General features: G+C 47.2%; 4 protein-coding genes across 5 annotated transcripts in view; 2 read left to right on the top strand and 2 right to left on the bottom strand.

Moving 5' to 3' along the window:
- The window catches only part of TBCB (tubulin folding cofactor B), a 122,850-nt gene extending 103,477 nt beyond the window's left edge, over positions 1 to 19,373 (bottom strand). The window contains exon 1 of the mRNA XM_083754275.1: positions 19,351 to 19,373. The gene's annotated coding sequence lies outside the window, so the exon portion shown is untranslated. The remainder of the gene's footprint in view (positions 1 to 19,350) is intronic.
- WDR62 (WD repeat domain 62) overlaps positions 1 to 19,405 on the bottom strand; it is a 28,139-nt gene extending 8,734 nt beyond the window's left edge. Inside the window, exons 1-21 of one of the 2 annotated variants that reach the window (XM_083753613.1) lie at positions 19,165 to 19,405; positions 16,434 to 16,525; positions 15,218 to 15,280; positions 14,083 to 14,140; positions 12,645 to 12,815; positions 11,444 to 11,578; positions 10,498 to 10,680; positions 10,241 to 10,401; positions 8,336 to 8,510; positions 7,919 to 8,056; positions 7,481 to 7,656; positions 7,133 to 7,224; positions 6,728 to 6,853; positions 6,169 to 6,236; positions 5,242 to 5,363; positions 2,520 to 2,595; positions 2,143 to 2,254; positions 1,515 to 1,578; positions 1,160 to 1,282; positions 925 to 1,061; positions 71 to 123 (exon numbers count right to left, since the gene is read on the bottom strand). In XM_083753613.1, coding sequence (XP_083609739.1) covers positions 71 to 123; positions 925 to 1,061; positions 1,160 to 1,282; positions 1,515 to 1,578; positions 2,143 to 2,254; positions 2,520 to 2,595; positions 5,242 to 5,363; positions 6,169 to 6,236; positions 6,728 to 6,853; positions 7,133 to 7,224; positions 7,481 to 7,656; positions 7,919 to 8,056; positions 8,336 to 8,510; positions 10,241 to 10,401; positions 10,498 to 10,680; positions 11,444 to 11,578; positions 12,645 to 12,815; positions 14,083 to 14,140; positions 15,218 to 15,280; positions 16,434 to 16,525; positions 19,165 to 19,287 — 2,448 coding nt within the window. In that variant the 5' untranslated portion in view covers positions 19,288 to 19,405. The remainder of the gene's footprint in view (positions 1 to 70; positions 124 to 924; positions 1,062 to 1,159; positions 1,283 to 1,514; positions 1,579 to 2,142; positions 2,255 to 2,519; positions 2,596 to 5,241; positions 5,364 to 6,168; positions 6,237 to 6,727; positions 6,854 to 7,132; positions 7,225 to 7,480; positions 7,657 to 7,918; positions 8,057 to 8,335; positions 8,511 to 10,240; positions 10,402 to 10,497; positions 10,681 to 11,443; positions 11,579 to 12,644; positions 12,816 to 14,082; positions 14,141 to 15,217; positions 15,281 to 16,433; positions 16,526 to 19,164) is intronic. The other variant, XM_083753614.1, reaches the window with a different exon arrangement.
- LOC310851588 (sphingolipid delta(4)-desaturase/C4-monooxygenase DES2-like) overlaps positions 1 to 21,513 on the top strand; it is a 113,460-nt gene that overhangs the window by 52,867 nt on the left and 39,080 nt on the right. The window lies entirely within an intron of this gene.
- LOC310850500 (uncharacterized protein) lies at positions 8,725 to 10,233 on the top strand (the record flags this gene model as incomplete). Its single annotated transcript, XM_083752018.1, has 3 exons — positions 8,725 to 8,746; positions 9,098 to 9,312; positions 9,355 to 10,233. 3 exons carry the CDS (start codon positions 8,725 to 8,727, stop codon positions 10,054 to 10,056), a joined length of 939 nt encoding a protein of 312 aa, XP_083608144.1. The 3' UTR covers positions 10,057 to 10,233.

The following is a 21,513-nucleotide window of genomic DNA, read 5'->3' as shown; positions in this document are numbered from 1 at the left end:
GGAAGGTTGGCAATGGCTGAATTCATCCATATATAAAAAAATACATTTTTTGTAAGCGCGCATTACATACCAGCCTTTTTGCCCACATGGGTAGTTTACCATTGGTGAGGACGCATGCAGGAGCTGGAGAGAGCAAGAGGGGAGGGAGATTGGGGTGAGCAATGTGAAAGCAGAGTTAAAACTCTCCATACAAGGCACATATAGGAACAAGAAATCCCCCCCCCCTTTGCATTTAAGACAGAGCAATTGAGAAAATACTGAAAAGCAGAACTGGGTCCCGTGGAAACTTTATCTACCAATTCTCAGAAACCAAAGGAAGTAGAAATACGAGGGGTTTTGCTTTTCAAAGTAAAGCAGAGTACAGTCATACCTCAGGTTAAATGTGCTTCAGGTTGAGCGTTTTCAGGTTACGCTCCGCGGTTACGCTTCCGAGTTTCGCTGTTTGCACATGCGCAGACGCTCAAAATTACATCACGCGCATGCGCGGAAGTGGCAAATCGCGACCTGCAGGCATGGGTTGCGTTCGCTTCAGGATGCGAACAGGGCTCCGGAACGGATCCCGTTCGCATCCAGAGGTACCACTGTACAGATTCTCAGCAATGCTTCTGAATACCAGTGGCTGGACACTGAAAGAGAGCGCTCTTGTGTTTAAGGGTCCTGCTTGTGCATTTCGCATTGGGGCATCTGGTTGTGAGAACAGGATGCTGGACCAGACGCATCCCAACGAAACATTACCAGAAATTTTATAGGGGGGAGGGGAGGCAGAGAGGACGAAAAGGCATTTACAAAATCCCAGCCACCAGGGTCTCCACCTGGGCCTCTCCTGAAGTTTGATGCGTTTTCTGTGGCTTCTCGCCAAATCCCACGCGTCCCCTGGGCACCCTCCCTTCCAGCTGCCTTGGGAAGTGCCTCGTGCCTCCATACCTGTATCAAGGACAACTTGGGGGGGCGTCAGAAGAGCAGCGTCTTCCTCTTCCCTCTCCTCCTCTGTGTCATAGTCAGTCAGGCGCTCAGCCCCACAGGGAGACCTTTCGCTTGGCAGAGCAATGTAGGGCTCCCTCCTGGAGGAAAGGAAGAGTCAGAGGGATCCCTTTCAGGACTCAAGAGCGACAGAGTCACCCCAGTCTCCCCATCGGGAGCAGAGAGCATCGTCCAGTACCTGACCTGATGAGGCCACACGGGCTCCCTGGCTTTCCTCTGCTGCTGGACTTGATCCAGGTCCATCAAATGCTGCTTCATGCAGGTGGTAATTTCAGGACTAAGGTGCCATATAAAGATGCAGCTGGAGAAAGGGAAGAGGGCCGAATCAGTGGCCTGAACCGTTCCACATCCCTGGTGTGTTTCCTGCTCTCTCCTGCCTAGATCTGAAAAGGCCACACACATCTGGGAACCCCGTCCAGACATCCTCTTCCCTTAAAGCTAATTGAGCAACAAACACACACTAAATGAACCCACTTTCAGGCCCACAAAATTTCTAATCCACACAAGCATCTTTCGCAGTTCAAGTTGCCCACCTGTCTCCCGAGACGGTGATCAAATGTTTGTAGTCAAAGGTGAATTTCATCCCTGTAACGACTTCTGCAAGATAAAGATGCGTTGGTTGTTTGGTTGAATCAGTTATCATGACAATTGATAAGAAACAGACTGTAGCGTCTGGGGCTAATGGGATCCAAAACAGGCAGAGGGCACCAGGCTGGGGTAGGCTGTACTATGTACTAGAGAAAAGGTAAAGGGACCCCTGACCATTAGGTCCAGTCGTGGCCGACTCTGGGGTTGCGGCCCTCATCTCGCTTTATTGGCCGAGGGAGCCGGCGTACAGCTTCCGGGTCATGTGGCCAGCAGGACTAAGCCGCTTCTGGCGAACCAGAGCAGCGCATGGAAACGCCATTTACCTTCCCGCTGGAGCAGTACCTATTTATCTACTTGCACTTCGTGCTTTCGAACTGCTAGGTGGGCAGGAGCAGGGACCGAGCAACGGGAGCTCACCCCGTCGCGGGGATTCGAACCGCCGACCTTCTGATCGGCAAGCCCTAGGCTCTGTGGTTTAACCCACAGCGCCACCCGCGTCCCTTATGTACTAGATATGCGCTTGCAAAATAACCGAACCAAAAAAAGCAGCAACAGCACCACAGCAAAACAAACCTGAGTGTCCAAACATTTTGGCAACACACTCCCCAGAGTGGAAGTCGATAATGGAAATGCTCTTGTCTGAGCAACTGGTGGCCAAGAATGTTCCAGAAGGATCCAGCTGGACCTGCACAGGGATTGGAAACAAAGAGGCTTCACTCTTTCAGATTTACTTTAATTGTTGTCGGTTGAATAACGAACCACTTATTCGCAGTTCAACAAAATAAGCGTGCTGGGCATTCCCTACACCGTTTAGTGGGAAGCAATAGCCCACAGGAATATTAGGCCACATTCCAGGAGGCCTGGGTCCAAGGGCAGGCAAGAGCCCCTGGTGCTGCACCGGGGGGGGGGGGTTATTTCCACAGGCACTTTCCCCATATGAACTCGGTTACCTTCAGAAGAGATCCGTCCTCGCCTTGTGAGCCTTTGTAGCACCACTTCTGTTTCCCGCTGGCTGTGTTGTATACCCTGGAGGAAGGTCAAGTTACATTTGGGTGTGTGCAAAGGCTTGTTGGTTGGACAGAACTGAAGAGCTAGGCTTTGATACTGGGCTTTGTGTCCTGTGCTCAAAGCCTTTGAAAGAGCCGTGGAGTAACAGGCTCACTATGCAAACACTGGTCCTTTTCTCTGGGAATTAAAAACATTCTCAGTGCACACATTCCGTGAATCGGCTTCCTAGACAGGACTGTGCTGCGACTGTGGGCACACAGGTGCCCGTAAACTGGCCAAAATGGCAGTTTACAAGCATAAAGTTAATCTGAAGGAGTTGGTGAGCTAATTAAAATACACAGGAAAACAATTTCATCAAAATGAAACAAACATTTCACAAAATGAAACAGAGCTAAACTACCAGTCCATGGGGTGCTGCTTCTGACTGGTGAGAGGACTTACCACCTTTCCTATTGCGGGGATGTACCCTGGATTTGAACCCGGAGCCCTGTGCATGCAAAGCATGAGCTACTCTGGCCCTTGGAGCTGGAGAATGAGCGATGAGGATGAATTCCCTGGTTGCTCTGGCTCCTATCTGCTGCTCTAGCCAAGCAGTCAGGGAATTGCTCTGTGGTACTTGCAGTGATTGGCCCCGATCCGGAGCTTCATCTATTTCCTCTCTCAGGCTCCTTCCAGCCACTACAACTCATACAGGACCAATTTACAGACCTTTGTGGAACCAGCAGAGCCCTCAATAAAAGCAACCGAGGCTTAATAGGAGGGGAAAGTCCAGACATACTCTCAAAAAAAGTGCCAAAATAATTAAGAAATTCTCATATTTTGTTTAGAAGAGTAAGAATACCCGTGGATTAAAGTCCTCATATGATAAAAGGATGAAGATTAATAATTCAGCTGTCCATGACTCAAGAGCTGCCACAGGTGTTTTGTGATTCTTGAGATGTTTAATCCTGGCTCTTCCCATGGAATTTCCCTCTCAGATTTAGGTGAATATGGATATTCAAAAGCAAAACTTGAAAACAGCTAAGTTTTGCAAGTCGCTTAGAGACTCTTTACAGAGCACGCAATTAATAAATTGAATAAATAATACTTTAAATCAGAAACACTCTGGCGATAATAGTTCCACAAACAGAGCACTTAACTATATAAATAAACAACCAACAATATGACATTTAGAAGACATCTGAAGGCAGCCTTTTTTAGGCAAGTTTTTAATGTCTGATGTTTTAATGTATTTTTAATCTTCTGTTGGAAGCCATCCAGAGTGGCTGGGGAAACCCAGCTAGATTGGGTTGGTGTTTTTTTTAAGAAAATCATCATCATCATCATCATCATCATCATCTCCACATCAAGATCTGCCAAACCAAAGTGGCCCAACTCCACCGCTTGTTGGAGGATATATCTAAAGAGCTCTGACTGTTACAGAGAATGTCAAAAGATTTGAGATGATTTAGAATCGTAGAAATGTAGAGTTTGGAGGGACCACAAGGGCCATCTAGTCCCACCGCCTGCCAAGCAGGAATCTTCTGCCCAACATGGGGCTCAAACCCACAAACCTGGGATTAAGAGCCCCATGCCCCATCAGCTGAGCCACGCTCTCTCCCTATTCTTCCCCTTACAGGCAACTGTATCCCAAGAAAAGCACCTAATCAAAATGGGGAGATTTGAGGCAGTCAGTGTTGGCGTGAGTGAGAGTGTTTCATTCATTTCCAGAAACAGAAAGAAGATTGAAGCAGCAGCTAAGTGCCGATTGTTTAGACCAGGGGTCTGCAACCTTTAAGACAAAAAAGAGCCACTTGGACCCGTTTCCGAAGGAAAAAAAACACTGGGAGCCGTAAAACCATTGCGACATTTAAAACAAATATATCTCCAGAGCCGCGATCTGACAGTGGGCGGGAAGGTGACGTCGGGACGGTGCGTGACTAACGCACGCCCCGCCCCCATGTGACGTCACAGCCAGTACAGCGCCCGCCACAGTGGGGAGTGTCGGGGCGCACAGTGCGCCTCCTCCCCTTGCTAGTATCTGTCCCGGAGCCGCGGCAAAGGTGTAAAAGAGCCACATGCGGCTCCGGAGCCGCGGGTTGCTGACCCCTGGTTTAGACTATCCAAGGACACTTTCTGAGGGTATTGTTTTCTGGACATACGTGGTTTCCTACAGAACACAGCGAACCATTTTTCCAGTCTGTGTTTATCTCCTGAACTGACCACATGTAGAGAAATTTTGCAGCTCAGAAGAGAGCAAGGCCTCAGAACTTTAATTGTACCTTCACCTGCAGCTGCGGTGAAAGCCTGTTAATAGCAGGAACCATTTACACATTTTATGACCTACAAGTAAAGAGTAATGACTTGTCTGAGCTTTATTGCTACCATGATCTATTTCTTCTCTGGTGTCTGGTCTAGAGCGCCTATGCGCTTTGAAGGAAGGCGCACAACTATGTTGATTTACGGCCACTAGCACACGCAGCAACCGTGCCAGACCTGATTCTTTCATGGTTCAAAAACCGACAGTCTTAACAGTCTGTTGACAGGATGGACATATGCAACAAGGCAGAACAACAAAAGTGCAGCCAGGTTAAGAGGAAGTCTGGCGGTCAGGAGGAGGAATATGCTTACTTTCTTCCAGTGGAATGCCGAAAATTCTGCGGTGGAAAATGCGGAACAGTTTACCTGACATTTCTGTCCTGACAGGCCACTGCAACATACTTCTGTGTTATGTCGATATCCATGTCGTACAAGGTCGTTTTCTCAGCAACGTGGTGAGTTCTGATGAAGTTAATTCCGTCCGACACCTGTGGAGTGAAAACGACCCAACTAAGATCTGAACTGGTGCAGGAATTTTACCCCAACAGCAGCGCAGCAAGTCTGTAGTGGCCTCACACATACCGTATTTTCCACTCCATAGGGTGCACCAGACCATAGGGCGCACTTAGTTTTTAGGGGGGGAAATAAAGGGGGGAAATTATTTTCCCCCCCCAGCCCCAAAAAGCAAAGAAGCCAAGACAGCCAGCAGGATCCATCCCACTTGCTGTCTTGGCTTCCTTTTTAGCCGTAGGGCTGGGGCGGGTTCTCGCTCTCCAGGCTTCAGCGAAAGCGACGCAAAGCCTCCGGAGCGCGGAGGGAGCTCTCCCTCTGCGCTTCGGAGGCTTCCCGTTGCTATCACTGAAGCCAAGGAGCCTGCATTCGCTCCATAGGACGCACACACATTTCCCCTTCATTTTTGGAGGGGAAAAAGTGCGTCCTATAGAGCGAAAAATACGGTAAGAATGAACGAATCAGATAAACTTTCATCTGGATACAAAAGGGGAGAGGTCCCCCTTTCATTATTTGGCAATGGGTCTTTGGAAAAGGAAAACAAGCTGCTCAATATCAGATGGGAGCAGCCCCCCTGGATGAGGCCTACGGTGCCTCCTCCGGCTCAGGATCCTGCTTCCATGGCGGCTAACTGGATGCCTCTGGGAAGCCCGCAAAGGCAAGAGCCCTCCCTGCCGCTATTTTCCTTCGTGGTTTTATCCAACCCTCTTTTGAAAGCCATCTGCATTTGGTGGCTATCGCCAAACCTCCTGGTGGCTTATTCCGTCAATGAATTGTAAGCACCTTTTGTGCACTGCGAAAATAGATGCTTTTGTCGGCTCCACAGCTGATCATTTGAATCTCTCCATTTCCTGTAGGCGAGAAGAAGAAATCTGTAGGTAAGTGAAATCTGTAGGAAAATCCCCTTGTATTTATCTAGATCCGTTGTTTCCAAGCTTGTTTAGACCAAGTTAACGGCCTTATAGGCTTCCTCCACGTGAATAGGAGTTCACTTTTTGAATAATAAGAATTATATGTCACGGGGAGAAGGGGCATCAAGATTTTAGAGATGCTTAGGTGGGGCATGGCCAAAAAACCCCACTGATTTAGATGTACACCCCACTCTTCAAAGACAATAACCAGGGTGGCCTACAATAAAACATTATCAACCCCAGGAAAACACTGCACTGGAAACTTCTCCTCTGCAAGCCAGCTGACACTGGAGTTGTGTGAGAACACAGGGAGAAGTGGATTAATCTGTGCAACTGCACATAGAGGTTCCGCACCTGAACTGACATCCATTCTGGGAAGAGCAAGGCTCCCAGAAATACAATCAGCTGGAGCAGATTGTTGGGCAACTTACCAGCAAACCTTACAGCTGTTATGGCTGAGGAATGGTCGTCCAACGTCTGCTCTAGTTTATAATTTTCCTCCACGTTGAGCACATGAATCAGCCTGTCTCGGCTTGCTGAGGCCAGCAGGGCCATCCCTACAGGAGGCAGAAAAGATGGGCAACTCCGCATCTACTCCGAAGGGACTTAAAGCAATGGAAAAGCACAAGCAGACCCACAAAGGACATGCTGAAGTTAGGTCCATTCATTCCAGTGGGTCTTCTCTGAGTTGAATACCACCCAGCCACCATAGTCCCAATCCTGTAGCGATGGGAGCGAGTTTGTGTGTATCTATATACATCCACATACAAAAAAAGCCCCAGGCACGAGCCTGGAATAAATGTTAACTGCACACATTTTCAAATTTGGAAATTTACCCGTTTCTGGCTTAGAATATTGTAAGCAGAGAACTTCTGAATCATGAGCCTCCACTTTAATGACTTCATCCATATATTTTAGCTCATGTATCCTGTAAGACAACACACACATTTTAATAACTTTTAAGTATTTGGAGACAGCCCTGCCGAGGCTGGTGTTCCTTAGGAGCTTGCAGCCCTGTTAGATGGCCTGCATATAAATAATACAATTATCGCTGTTGCTGAGGAATCAAAGATGTAGAAACCCACCGCCTGTGACTGGCATACGCAGGGCCTTAGCTACAACTCATCACGCAGTTATATGAAAACACAGAATCTGGCAGACGACACAGAATAAAACAGACCCACCTCAAATTTCCCGCTCTGTCCCCAGAGGCCAAGTACTGACCATCAGGGCTGACCTGCATCACACGGACACCAGATTTCACATCAAGGTAGTTGGCATTTTCACCTCGGTCTGGCAAATTTGTTAAATCTTGCAGGTGCTGGATGTTATTTTCCACATAGATAATCTTCAGCAAGTTCTTCATAGAGGAAAGAATGTTTTAAGAGATATATCTCTCTATACACAGACACCCATTCTGTTAAAAAGAAGACTCATCAAAAGGAAAATAATTTGTAACAAACCAGAAGGGAACTAAGTCAACAAAACCTCAATTAGTTTTAATTACTAGCATGCCTTCCAGACATTGAAATGCACAACCTACACATTGGTATAAATCACTCAGGTTTAATCTGGCATCATATCAAGTCTGAACCAGCCTCTTCATAAGCAATAATGCTTACGTTACTGTAGATGTTCTTCTGAAAATCCACATGCGTGCCATTTTCCAAGTTCCAGAACCGTATAGTATTGTCCGATGAGCATGTTAGAAAGGACCCTGGGGGTAAACATCCTCTGTGGTCTTCAAACTCAGGATAAACCTAAGATGCATCCACAATAGAGCCAAGGGAAAAAACAGAAGAATCAAGACACAAAATCCAAGCCGTATGATGGACCTAGTTTGTTGAACACCATTAATAATGTGTGGGCTTTAGTTATTACTTCCCTAAATTGGAACGGCCCATTTTATTTCATTTTCATCGTGTAAGCTACTTCCTGATTTTTTATGAAGAGCGGCACACAAATAAATGAAATGAATAAATGTTATTTTCTTAATCCTTCACACCCTTTTCAGAAAAGAAGAAGCACCACCCACTCACCTCAACATTCCACACAAAGGAGCTGTGGAAAAGGTCGGACCACACTTTCCCCACTTGGCGGGTGTCCTTCACATCCCAAATGTACAGACTGTGGTCCTTGTAAACGCAGGAGAGCCAGTTATGGCGGGAGTCAAAGGCCAAGGCAATCGTATCTGAGTAGGTGGCACCTGGCCTTCTTGAAAAGATCAGGGGGGGGGGGAAGGGGGGGAACATACCCCTTGGTTACCAAAAAGAACCAAACTGATGAGCTTCATTTTACACATAAGCTGCAAAGACCTTAAGTGCAAGGGAAGTGGGAACACACACAATCAAAAGGAAGGGGCCACTGGCGATGGGGAAAAGTTAAGCTTGACGTGGAGGCAGGGGCAGCAACAGCCTGCTAATGTGCGATGTCCCCCAGCCGCACCTCTCGTTTGCTTCCCATGCGCGGCCACCAGAGACATGAGGGAAGCTGAAAGTCACCAGAGAGCAGCATTTTGCCCAAACTGTGCAAGGACGACATATCCCAGTGAATCAATAGCCTAAGCCAGTGGTTTTCCACCAGTGTGCTGTGGTGCCTTGAATGATGGTCAGGGGTGCCACTGGCAATGCTGGCCCAAGTCCCGCTTTCCTTCCCTCTAATGCCCTCTCACATCTCTGCCTCCCAAAGGCTGGAGCAGCTGTTTGTTGCAGTGGCCCTGGCTACAAGCTCCCCAGGCTAATGGTCCCCTGGGGCTGGCCAGGAGCTGAAGTGGCCTCGGAGTAAGCAAGCAAATGGGTGAGGGAGCCCAGCCAGCCAGTCCACCAGCCCTTGCTGTTGGGAATGGTCTGACAAGAGGGAGGGCAAGCAGGCACCCCATTGGCCTTTCTTGTGCTTGCTGCCTGCCTGCCTGCCTGCCTGCCTGGGAGCCTTTCCGCCGTGCAGGCCTAGCGGCACCCACTGTTGGCCCTGCTACCTCCCAAAGGGAGTAAGGTGGTCTCACATTTGCCTTTGGCCAGTCTCTGTTGGGCCGCTTAGGCTGGGGGCACCCTCTTCCCAGGGCCCCAGGGGGTGGCGTGAGGAGGCACCTCTCTTTGGGGCAGGGGGGACAGCAAAGAAGAAGAAGAAGGAGGAGGAGGAGGAGGAGGAGGAGGAGGAGGAGGAGGAGAAGGAGAAGGAGAAGGAGGAGGAGGAGGAGGAGGAGGAGGAGGAGAAGAAGAAGAAGAAGAAGAAGAAGAAGAAGAAGAAGAAGAAGAAGAAGAACAACAACAACAACAACAACAACAACAACAACAACAACAACAACAGGAGTTTGGATTTGATATCCCGCTTTATCCCTACCCTAAGGAGTCTCAAAGCGGCTAACAATCTCCTTTCCCTTCCTCCCCCACAACAAACACTCTGTGAGGTGAGTGGGGCTGAGAGACTTCAAAGAAGTGTGACTGGCCCAAGGTCACCCAGCAGCTGCAGGTGGAGGAGCAGGGAATCGAACCTGGTTCACCAGATTACGAGACTACCGCTCTTAACCACTACACTCAGAGAACAAGGGCAGTGGCGGCGATTGCTCCTGCCCAAGGAGAGAGGAGAGGATGCTAAGGGAACACTCCACAAGAGAAGGTGTTTGAAAAGGGGCGAGGGGCTGCCAGCTCTGCAGGCAAGGGGTGACATAACTGAGCTCCTGAGACTCAGAGTGCATTTCCCCACAGGGGAGCCACAGAAAGAAAGTAGTTGGTCAAGGGAGCCGTGGACACAAAAGGGTTGAAAACCTCTGGGCTAAGCAAATGCACTGATTTTTTATTTCTTGCAGAGTTGCGAGCTTGCTGGGTTAAAACACCACCACTACGTGTGCATTCTTCAGCATGAAAGCATCAGGCCTCTGCCTAAGCACATGCCTGCACATTTTCCAGCCCAGCTCCCATGCCTGCTGGGCCCCAAGAGCTTTGTACCTCAGCAATTCTTCTCCAGCGACGTCGATGCCCAGGTGGTGCGGCTTAGGCAAGTCCGAGAGATAATGCAAGTTGTGGGTGTGGAAGATGCGCACGGTTCCATTTGCACAGCCGCAGAAAATGAACTCTTCGCTGACGCAGATGCAGTTGGCCAGAGACACCTTGAAAAGGGGAAGGAGGTGTGTGCAGTGAGATCGCAAAGGAGGAGGCTTCTTGTCTTCCACCCACCGCCCCAGAAACAAAAACGGGATTGGTACCTTCAGATCAATCCACTTCTCCAGCACGCGCTTCTCGTTAAACTGGCAGAGGAGGCCAGAATAAGAAATGCAGAACGTGCTACCTGACATTTTGCCCTGCCCACATGCCACGTCACAGAAGATGTTGTTGTGAAGCTCTCCAAGAAGACCAGAGCGACCAACCAGTGGAACAGTCTGTTTAATCTGAAATGACACACCAACTCAAGCTCAACGGTTTAAGCTAGCCTATGTCTTGCACTGAAAACAACAGCAGAAGGACAGCAACTACAGTGGTATCTCGGTTTAAGAACAGCCCTCTTTACGAACTATTTGGTTTACAACTATTTGGTTTACGAACTCTGCAAAACTGGAAGTAGTGTCCCGGTTTGCGAACTTTAGCTCGGTCTAAGAATGGAAGCCGAATGGTGGAAGGGCACCGGCGGCGGGAGGCCTCCTTAGGGAAAGCGCGCCTTGGTTTAAGAATGGTTTTGGTTTAAGAACGGACTTCCAGAACAGATTAAGTTCGAAAACTGAGGTACCACTGTAATTTTCTCTCTGGGGCATCATAAAATGCAAATATAACTTCTCTGCATGCACAGGAAACAGAGTCTCAATTTATTTTATTTCTTCAACCAAACACAAACCTGATGAAAATGGTTAATTTACTTCTTTAAATGTCTCAAAACAGACAGTGAGACACATTTGTTGACTTGGTTGTAAGAGTGAGGGTTCAAAAGGATGCTAAAATATAGAATCTAAGGTGCTTGCTTAGAATTCTGGGGGGATTCTGGGGCCGGTTCGTAGAGTTGCAAATTTAACTGGCCAAGAAGGGTTTCCAACAAACAATGGAAAAAAGAATAAACAATGGAAGGGGCTATGGAAGTACCATACAGACAGCTTAACCAGGAAGCTATTTTGAAAGGAACTTCCCGTTTTGCTGTCAGTCACAGGATGCAGACAGGTTTACCTTAAACTCCCTGGATTCATCCAAGAACCAGAACTTCACGTGCCGGTGGCCGACAGTAACAAAGTAGCTGTCCTCTGAGAAGGAGATGGCCATAACCTTGGAGGAGATTTTATTGGAGGCAATGAGTGTGCCCTTCTGCAAAACAGAAGCATGAATACCCACCAATCATTCCGGCACGAGATGCAAATGGCACAAATAGTCCTTGAACAGAACCCATTAAGAGTATGCATCAAACTTTTCCCAGTGAGAATGTGTGATAGGAATTTTGAGGTCTTAGATATATGGTAATGTTCATAAGCGTACCAACCAAGCACGTACATAGGTCAGCACAGGAAGACTGACCTGGAACCATTTTGATTCCCAAACTGAGCAAATGTTTTCTCTGCAAGGTCAAAGTGGAAAAACCTCCCCATTGTCTTTTCCTTCACAAATCCTGTCTTAAGGGTATGTCTGTGTTTGAATAGGTTGTGAGCCTGTGACATGGTCCAGGAACTAAGTATTTATCACTACAAATGACTGGCCAGGCTACCCAGGCAATCCAATCAAATAACCTGCCAGACAGGAGATAAACAAGGACAGGAGAAAAACAACAGTCAAATTTCTATTTTAGACCTGCCTTTTCTGTGATGTAGGTATGATGTATCTGAGGGGTGGTCTTAGGTTACACCCCTTCTGTGATGTATGCATAATGTTTCTGGGGGTGGTCTTGATCTACCAGGTGGCAATTTCAAAAGTCTTTATAAGGCCTTGCACGCCATTGTTCTGGGTCCTCCTCCCTCCTGTGTGTGAGGGGAGCACCCTGTTGCAACAGATCACTAAAGATCAAGCTTACTAGCTGCTTTGCTTCTCAATATTCTCTGGCTGGCCTCTGTTATTTTCTCCTACCAATAGGGAACCTATGTAAGGACTCTATATGGGCTCTTGGATACCCCATACAGGAAGAAGGGCAATTTTTGTTTACAACAGAATGTATATTAAAGCACACACCATTGCATTCCTCTCCCCACACCAGTCTTCACACTGAATAACCTGCACATTCCCGGTCCTTGACACCCTAACATGGCCTGATGGGAGTTGTAGTCCAAAGAGCCTGGAGGCCATCAGGTTGATGAAGGGCCTGCCCCAGCATCTCAGATAACATCCCTGCCCTCAGACACGGCAGTGGCCTCTTGCTCCTGCACCCCACCTTCCGGCGCCTTACCTTCCAGTCCCACACGTTGACAATCATGTCATGGGGATATCCCACTGAGACCAGGTATTTCATATTGGGGGAAAAGGCCACACACGCCACGCCGTGCTTGTGGCCGTGCAGCTCCGACACCTGGCTTTTCTCTTCGACATCCCACACGCGGACTGCCGGCCTGTGCCCGTTCTGCAGGAGGAAAAGCCAGAACTGCGGTCACTGGGACCATGGCTAGACAGTGCTCAGCCCACGCTGATTCCACCAGGCCACTAGAGAGGGAGGGAGCAGCCAAATCGCAGGGCCTCTCCATTGGCTCTGTTAAAAGACCAGCTGGATCAGGCCCCTCCCTCACCTACCCCTGCCGCAGAGAGGGTGAGAGAGATGGGACTCCCTTGGCTCTGCTGAAAAATCAGCAACTTCTCTCCCCATTTCCCCATTTCTGCTATTCACTTCAAGGTCTCCGTCACTGAGAGCCGACGCCTGAGCTTGCTCTTTTCCTTCTCCCTCCTATTCTCTTTTCCTTTTGTGTTGTTGACTCTGAGATTGTGAGACTGAGAGGAGGGACCACCTTTTCACTGATATTTGCAAGGTGCTCTGGGAACTTTTTTTTGCCAACCACCACCAAGGGACTTCCTTGAAGGATGTGAAGAGAGCAATTCTTGCTCACTTGCTGATGGGTATTTCCGGTCATGAGGTGTGACGTGTAGGCCATCTTAAGCTCTGGCACGTCTCTTGATAACTCTCACACGGCCACCGTGCATGCCACTCTACGGTGGGCTCAGAGAAAAGAGAAACGGTTTAGAACCGTGGTTCCCAACGTGGGGCACATGCCCCACAGGGGGGCAAATTGATTTTTAAAGGGGGCAATTCGATAATGAGTTATTAACAGTGATTGGCCTTTTAGACTTCCTCCATGTGAATAGGACTTCACTTTTTGAATAATAAGAATTATATGTTGGGGGGGCAGGCATCGGGATTTTAGAGATGCTTAGGTGGGGCATGGCCAAAAAGCAGTTGGGAACCGCTGGTTTAGAACGTCAAAGGTAGCACATTGGAATCATCCAGTGCTAGAACACCACTAGAGGACATGATTAAGTAATTTTGAAAACACAAGACAAAATATTCCTATGATTTCAATTGGCATTCTAATTCTAAACACTCTTATTTCAGTAGCTTGTGATGGCCCGTGACTGCTGCATTTAAGATAACACAGGTATCTCCTTTATATTACTTTGCTGTCACCAGCCAGGGATTCAAAGTGGTACGACTGAGGTGCAGGTCTCTTGCCAAAGGGAGTTCAAGGCATTGCCACAAATTACAAGTGATAAAAGGAGGCTTCAAAAATGTATTAGTATAATTCGCATGTTTAGATCCGTAAGATATTTTTTTTAAAAAAAATACATACTTTGTACACCTTGCATAATTTTTAAAGAAAATTCATTCAGGCAAAACTCACCTCACCAGTTGCAATATATTTCCCATCAGGAGAGAAAGACAGAGCACTAACTGTTTTCCTAAAAGTGGGAAGAGAACGCCTTTACATTTTATCTCTCCATAAAATGTATTCCAAAGAAACGTCATGTAACTCTGTTACAGGAAAAGCAACAAACATTTATTGCGGCAGAAACCTGTGTGTGGACTAAAGCCCACTTTTCAGGTGCATGGAATGACATTGCTCCAAACGGAATGGGTGCGAGTCCACAAAAGCTTTTGCCACAAACTAGTTGTGAGTCATTATAGAAAGGAATAATAACAATAATTTATTATTTATACCCTGCCCATCTGGCTGGGTTTCCGCAGGAAACAACAAAGAGCTTTAAAGTCATCTGCACATCTTGATGATTAACCAGCTGAGTGCTTTCTTAAAATTATTATCAGCCCACTTCATTATTTGTTTAAACCAGTGGTGGGGGACCATTTTTTAAAAACCATAGCTACCTGCTAATCAGCTGGTGTTACTCCAATGGAAGTGACATCAGCTGATGGGCAAGGGGACGGGGTTTGCTTCTGCGCTGGCTGAGAACTGGCGTGCAGGATTTAACCTTCCACTCATGAACTGATGGGCAGGAGTTAAATCCCGATTAGTTTGGGTGTGCATTCCTGTCATGATTACGAGGAATGTCACACACAGTAGAAGCAAAACATGGAGCTAACTGTAAGCCCTTTTACAAACCGCTGCATGCTGGTCTTTAAACCTCTGGTTTTGGGAAGGTCAAAGTGCTGTGCAGAGCTTTTGCAAATAGATCTGCGCTGCTCTTTAAACCTCCAAAAACTGAAGGTTTGAAGAGAAGTGTGGGGCTATCTGCAAAACGCCATCCAAACTGCTCCACTTAAAGGTCCAAACAGTTGGGGCTTCAAAGCGAAGTATTCTATCATGAGACAGCCCTGCCCTACAGTCCATTTGGCTCTCCTTATTTAAAACGATTTACTGATCAAATAAACACCACAATGATCTTCTGTTCTCTGGAAAATCACTTTCAACAAGCTTCACCCATACTTGGCCAGAAATTCACACGCAAGCTGCATTATTTTTTTTTTACTATAAACACTCCAATTAGCAAGAGTGATACAAAAACTAATATATACATTACCTAGCAGTATTAAAAATATGCCTCTGTTTATTCTGCCGAGGATTTAAAATCACAACCACGCATCTGGAAAGAGAGATCAAAACATTTACATGAGAGTGAATTCCCCAACTCTAAAGAGGGGAAAGTGACTAAATTTTACTGGCTGGACAAATGTACTCAGGGGAGGGAAGCATTCATTTACAAAAACTGTGGCTTATTATCCTGGATTGATCAAATCAACCATACTGAAAATCAACCACAGTTCCTGGTTCAGGCATAATGGCAACCGTGCTTCAATAAAAATGGAAGCAAATGCTTCAAGTCACTTTGTCATGCCAGGGGAGAGGGAAAGGGGAGCATGCAGGCCTGAGGCTTGTCCAGATTTATTCCCACAGCATGATTTAGTATTATGTGCAAATTAAGCCAGCATGACTGGTCACAAGCTCCCTTCCTCTCTAGCAACACAACAGGAAATAGGATATTTGTGGATGATCATGCAGAAGACAAACAACAAATACCACAATAGTGACTAACAACATCTGTCTAAGGGTCTAATTGATGGTCCCAGAGATCTCCCCCTGCCCCCCAAAAGACTGGCAAACAAATCCATACTTCCCTTCTAAGAGTACAGCTTATTTATAATAATATAATAATAATTTATTATTTATACTCCACCCATCTGGCTGGGTTTCCCCAGCCACTCTGGGTGGCTTCCAACCAAATATTAAAAACAATACAGCCTCCGACATTAAAAATTTCCCTAAAAAGGGCCGCCTTAAGTTGTCTTTTAAAAGTAAAATAGTTGTTTATCTCCTTGACATCTGCTGGGAGGGCGTTCCACAGGGCGGGCACCACTACCAAGAAGGCCCTCTGCCTGGTTCTCTGTAACTTTGCTTCTTGCAGGGAGGGAACCACCAGAAGGCCCTCAGAGCTGGACCTCAGTGTCCGGGCTGAATGATGGGGGTGGAGACGCTCCTTCAGGTCTACTGGGCCTTTGAGGGCATTTAGGGCTTTAGAGGTCAGCACCAACACTTTGACTTGTGCTCAGAAACGTACTGGGAACCAATGAAGATCTTTCAGGACCAGTGTTATATGGTCTTGGCGGCCACTCCCAGTCACCAGTCTAGCTGCCGCATTCTGGATTAATTGCAGTTAATTGCAGTTATTCAAACCACCCGTTTCACTGAGCATCAGGCTGCAGAATATCTAGCTGCACTGACTACAGCAAAGCACCTACCCTGTTGGATAGGCTGTCTGCCCCGTGTTTGGGTCACAAGTTAAAGCACTGCTGGTTTGAGTAGTTATTCCCAAGACTTTCTCTAGCATAACCTGTCCAAAGAAAGAAGAAAGAAAACAGTGTCATATATCCACCCGTAATAATGCCATGATTTCCATGGAACGTGAATGCAAGTGGAGAGGTCATGTCCGCAGCCCAGTGACCCAGGAAGGAACTTTCCCTTGGCCTTTGCTCCTCTAGTAGAGTTATCATTTTTCATGTTTCACAACAAGCAGAAACTCAGCCTGAGGCTTTTCTCGGCCTTCAGATGCTGCTTCCATCAGTCACAATGGAAACTTTCAAGTCCCAACTTTAGATTGCCAGTTGCTGGAGAGCAAAAGGAGGGGGAAGCTGTCACATTCACGCCCTGCTTGGGGTGTCCCAGAAGCCTCTACTTGGTCACTAGTGGAACTTTGCTGCCACATACACCTGGACAACACCATTACTGGCCCCAACAACATCCCACATACCATCTCGGGACTATTTAATTGCTCATCGTCTAACATTGTGTATGCCATCAAATGCCAACAGTGTCCTTCAGCTCTCTATATTGGACAAACAGGCCAGACCTTATGCCAAAGAATAAACGGACATAAATCGGACATCAGGAATCACAAGACAGAGAAACCAGTAGGAGAACACTTCAATCTCCCAGGACATTCTATACAAGATCTCAAAGTAGCTGTTTTACTACAAAGGAATTTCAGAAATAGACTGGAAAGAGAAGCTGCTGAATTGCAACTTATCACCAAACTTAAAACCATGGAGAAACCTGGTCTGAACAAAGACCTTGGATTCTTATCTCATTATACATGACAAAGCCATTTTTCACCTTCTCACCCCTTGCTTCTCCCTGTAAGACCTATTGCAGTCGTTAAGAGTCGTCAACAGGCTCATCACAGCTATCTGCCAATCACCCATTCCCACCACCCTTCTGAGTAATACCCCTCCCCACCTTCTCACTATATAGAAGGGTCTGGAAACTTCTGTTTCAGTGTATCTGAAGAAGTGTGCATGCACACGAAAGCTCATACCAAGAACTGACTTAGTTGGTCTTTAAGGTGCTACTGGAAGGAATTTTTAAAGATTTTTAAAATAGCAAGTTTGTGAAAATATTGAACAGACTTGGCAGCTCAGCTTCCCACATGGGTCTCTTTAAAAATAACAGCTCTTCCACTAGGCAGCAGAAATTATATAGCAATTGTAAATACTATATAATTTTATAGTCACAGAGGTGCGTCTTTATGCTGGCTCTTGACACTTGTTGTGTACAATTTTACAACCCACCTTCCTTTTGTGGCTGCATATTGTTTTACACCCTTTTCAGTATTGTGCTTTAACACTGTAACCTGCCTTGGGGCGAAGAGCATTAGGTAATTAATCATCATTTTCTGCCTTTCCACCAAAAAGTGCAGCTCACAATAAAAAGCAAGTGCCTGATATAATGTATGTAATACATGAAAGTGTCACATGACACATGCACCAAACACAACCCCAGGCAAGAGCCCTCAAATTCAGAGCCAAGGAGCTGTATTGGCAGCCCCACCCCCAGGAAAAATATCTTTGTCGCGAGAGCAACATTATTTGTTTAAAAATTACTGCTAAAATGAAATTAATTACTGCACTGTCAATTTAGTTGGGAATGATTTAACTTCATTGCTCCATGCAATTTAATGGTGTAATAATAAAGTACATAAGCCGTTTACCTTCCTGCCAGAGCGGTACCTATTTATCTACTTGCACTTTGACGGGCTTTTGAACTGCTAGGTGGGCAGGAGCAGGGACTGAACAACGGGAGCTCACCCCGTTGCGGGGATTCGAACTGCTGATCTTCTGATCGGCAAGCACTAGGCTCTCTGGTTTAGATTACAGTGCCACCCACGTCCCTATGCAGAATGTCGGCACCCTATATAAAGAAAGGAGGAAACCAGGGATATTTGAGGGAGCAGGTGGGGCCCGTGACTTAGACCACAGGAGTCTGTCTACACAACACAAAACACTGTTGCTGTAGGTAGGTTTTGTTTTATTTATTTTTTTATCTTACATTTTGCAAATGTACCTCCAGTTTTTTTCCCCTTTAAATTTTTCAGGGGCCCCCAAGAGAGTGGGGCCCTAAGCTAGAGCTTGTTTAGCTTATACTGTACATAAATCCGGCACTGCCTGCATCCCCCCAGAAAAAAAAGCACTGACATCAGCCAATCATGCACCATAAGCAGTAAGTCAATGTACACTATAAACATACCTGAGTTATGCACTATGATAGATGGACTCAATGCATAGCTGTCAACGTTTCCCTTTTTTTAAGGGAAATTCCCTTATTCCAAATAGGGTTCTTCGCAAGAAAAGGGAAAAGTTGACAGCTATGACTAAATGTTTTAACATAACCCGAGATTCTTAACCCTGATTCAAATCCACTTCGTTACTAACCCATTTCCTTCCCACTTCAGCTGCTTCGATTACTGCATGCAAGCCCTTAACCCCGCCCACCTGTGTAGCCCCGCCCACAGCCCCTCCAAGCCCCGCCCCCGAGCGTTCTTTTCTCTCGCCAGCCCTCGAAATGCAGCCGCCTTTGGCCCCGCCCAGCTCCTTGGCCCCGCCCACAGCCCCGCCCCCGAGCGTTCTTCTCTCCCGCCAGCCGTCGAAAGGCAGCCGCCTTTGGCCCCGCCCACCGGCCCCTGGCCCCGCCCCTCACCGCCTCCTCCGGCCCCTGGAGTTTCGACCGGCGCCTCAGGCTGAGGAGCGGCGGCGAGTCCGCCCCGGAGGCCAACGGTCGCGCGTAAAAACCTCCTCCTCCGCCGCCGCCGCCTCCGGCCATTTCCCGCTGGCTTGGGAGCTCCTGTCCGAGCCCCGCCGCCGCCTCTCTCTTCGCCGCCGCCGCCGCCGCCTCAGCCGTAACCGTCCCAAACCGCGCGCGGAAAACCGCCTCGGCCCTGCCATTGGGCGGATATCCCGTCAGTCATGCCTGAATGCAGCCAATGAGGAGGGCGAGGCGTGTCCGCCAACCGGCGGGCGCTGCTGAGCCATTGAGGAGGCGCCGTCCCGCCCTCCTGGCTCTCCCCGTTCGCGGGTTCGAATCTCATCCAGCAACGATGCATGTTCATTTAATTAAAATTTTAAAATCTCTTTTCCACCCCATCTGAGATGCCTAATCTATTCGATCGGCGGAGTTGACACTGCTAAAGGTGCCACATAATGCCCTTTTTGTGTTGGTAACAACTAGCCGCGCCTACACTATGGAACTCCCTGCCTCTTGACATTAGGCAGGCGCCTTCGCTGGTCTCTTTTGGGCACCCGCTAATAATAATAATAATAATAATAATCTTATTTATACCCCGCCCTCCCCAGCCAAGACCGGGTTCAGGGCGGCTAACAACCAATAATAAAAACAAGTTGATTAAAATACAATTAAAAAACATTCCTGTTTAGACAAGCCTACCCAAATGTGCAGAAAGCCAATGCAAACTTTAATCCGTTTAAAAGCATTTTGACTTTTATATGCTTTAAAGCAGCGTTGTATTTTTTTCATTTTATTGTCTTGTCTTCAAACTACTTTGAGGTTTGTTTATTTTCCAATTGAGCAGTGTGTCAATTTCATGAGATAAATATGGAACAGATCCGGCAAATTGCTCAACCGTCCATAAAAGAAGGCGTCTGTTCAGAGTGCAAGTTTAGAATTCAAAAAGAAAGGAAGAAACGTGTCTACTCAGAAGTAACTTCCACTGAGATGAGCGAGTCTTGCTCCCAGCTGACAGCCCCAGGGAACTCAGCAGGAATCACTTCTGAGTAGGAAAAAACCTCTTTTTTGCTTTATAAAGTGTGTGCATGCGCGAGCGCACGTGTGCATTACTCTGCATTTCATGACGTTGCCTACTGGGACTGTAATGGATCCGAGTCCCGCGTGGTTTGCAGTTTCCGGGTTGCCTTTGGACGCCCAAACAAATCGGAATTATAGAATCAAATCATGGCATTGTGGAGCTGGAAAGGGGGCAGAGAGACATCTAGTTCAACCCTCTGTCTTCCTCCCGCACCCCCCAAAAAACAGGAGCTCTTTCACGCAGGTCCCAAGGTACGAACTTTGAAAACGTCGGCAAACTTCTCAGAACCACTTTCTGCAACTCAGACAAAGAAAGAGAAGCGTAGGAAAGTAAAAGGCAGAAAGGGCACGTAAAGTGAAAAGAATTAAAAGTGAACCCCATGTTTCCTGTGATACAGAAGAGGGGGGCATGTCTTCTTCACCTTCTTCGCTACAATATATCCATTTATTTCCAATTGTCAATGTCAAAAGGGACTAAAATCTATAAAACTCATAGAAACTCAACGTGCCAATTTGCTCAATTTCTCTAGGACTCCATGACACCTCCCCTGTCCTCCATAATCCCTCAAGCAAGGTGTCAAGGCCCTAATCCTGTCAAATCACTCTGCCAAGCCTTTCCTCCAGGCAATGCCAGTACATGGACCATTGTCTTCTCATCAGGATGTGCTTATCTGCGCATATCTCCAGCTCTGCATATTCCCCCCTCCCTCCTCCATATAAAGTATTGCACTTGGGCAAAAAAAAATGAGAGGCACAAATACAAGATGGGTGACACCTGGCTTGAGAGCAGTACATGTGAAAAGGATCTAGGAGTCTTGGTTGACCACAAACTTGACATGAGCCAACAGTGTGACGCGGCAGCTAAAAAAACCAATGCAATTGTGGGCTGCATCCATAGGAGTATAGCATCTAGATCAAGGGAAGTAATAGTGCCACTGTATTCTGCTCTGGTCAGACCTCACCTGGAGTACTGTGTCCAGTTCTGGGCACCACAGTTCAAGAAGGACACTGACAAACTGGAACGTGTCCAGAGGAGGGCAACCAAAATGGTCAAAGGCCTGGAAACGATGCCTTATGAGGAACGGCTAAGGGAGCTGGGCATGTTTAGCCTGGAGAAGAGGAGGTTAAGGGGTGATATGATAGCCATGTTCAAATATATAAAAGGATGTCACATAGAGGAGGGAGAAAGGTTGTTTTCTGCTGCTCCAGAGAAGCGGACACGGAGCA

The sequence above is a fragment of the Podarcis gaigeae genome (assembly GCF_964106915.1).
Source record: "Podarcis gaigeae genome assembly, chromosome: 8".
Taxonomy (NCBI): domain Eukaryota; kingdom Metazoa; phylum Chordata; class Lepidosauria; order Squamata; family Lacertidae; genus Podarcis; species Podarcis gaigeae.
The sequence above is the reverse complement of the archived record's forward strand: the minus strand, read 5'-3'. Positions and strand labels throughout refer to the sequence as shown.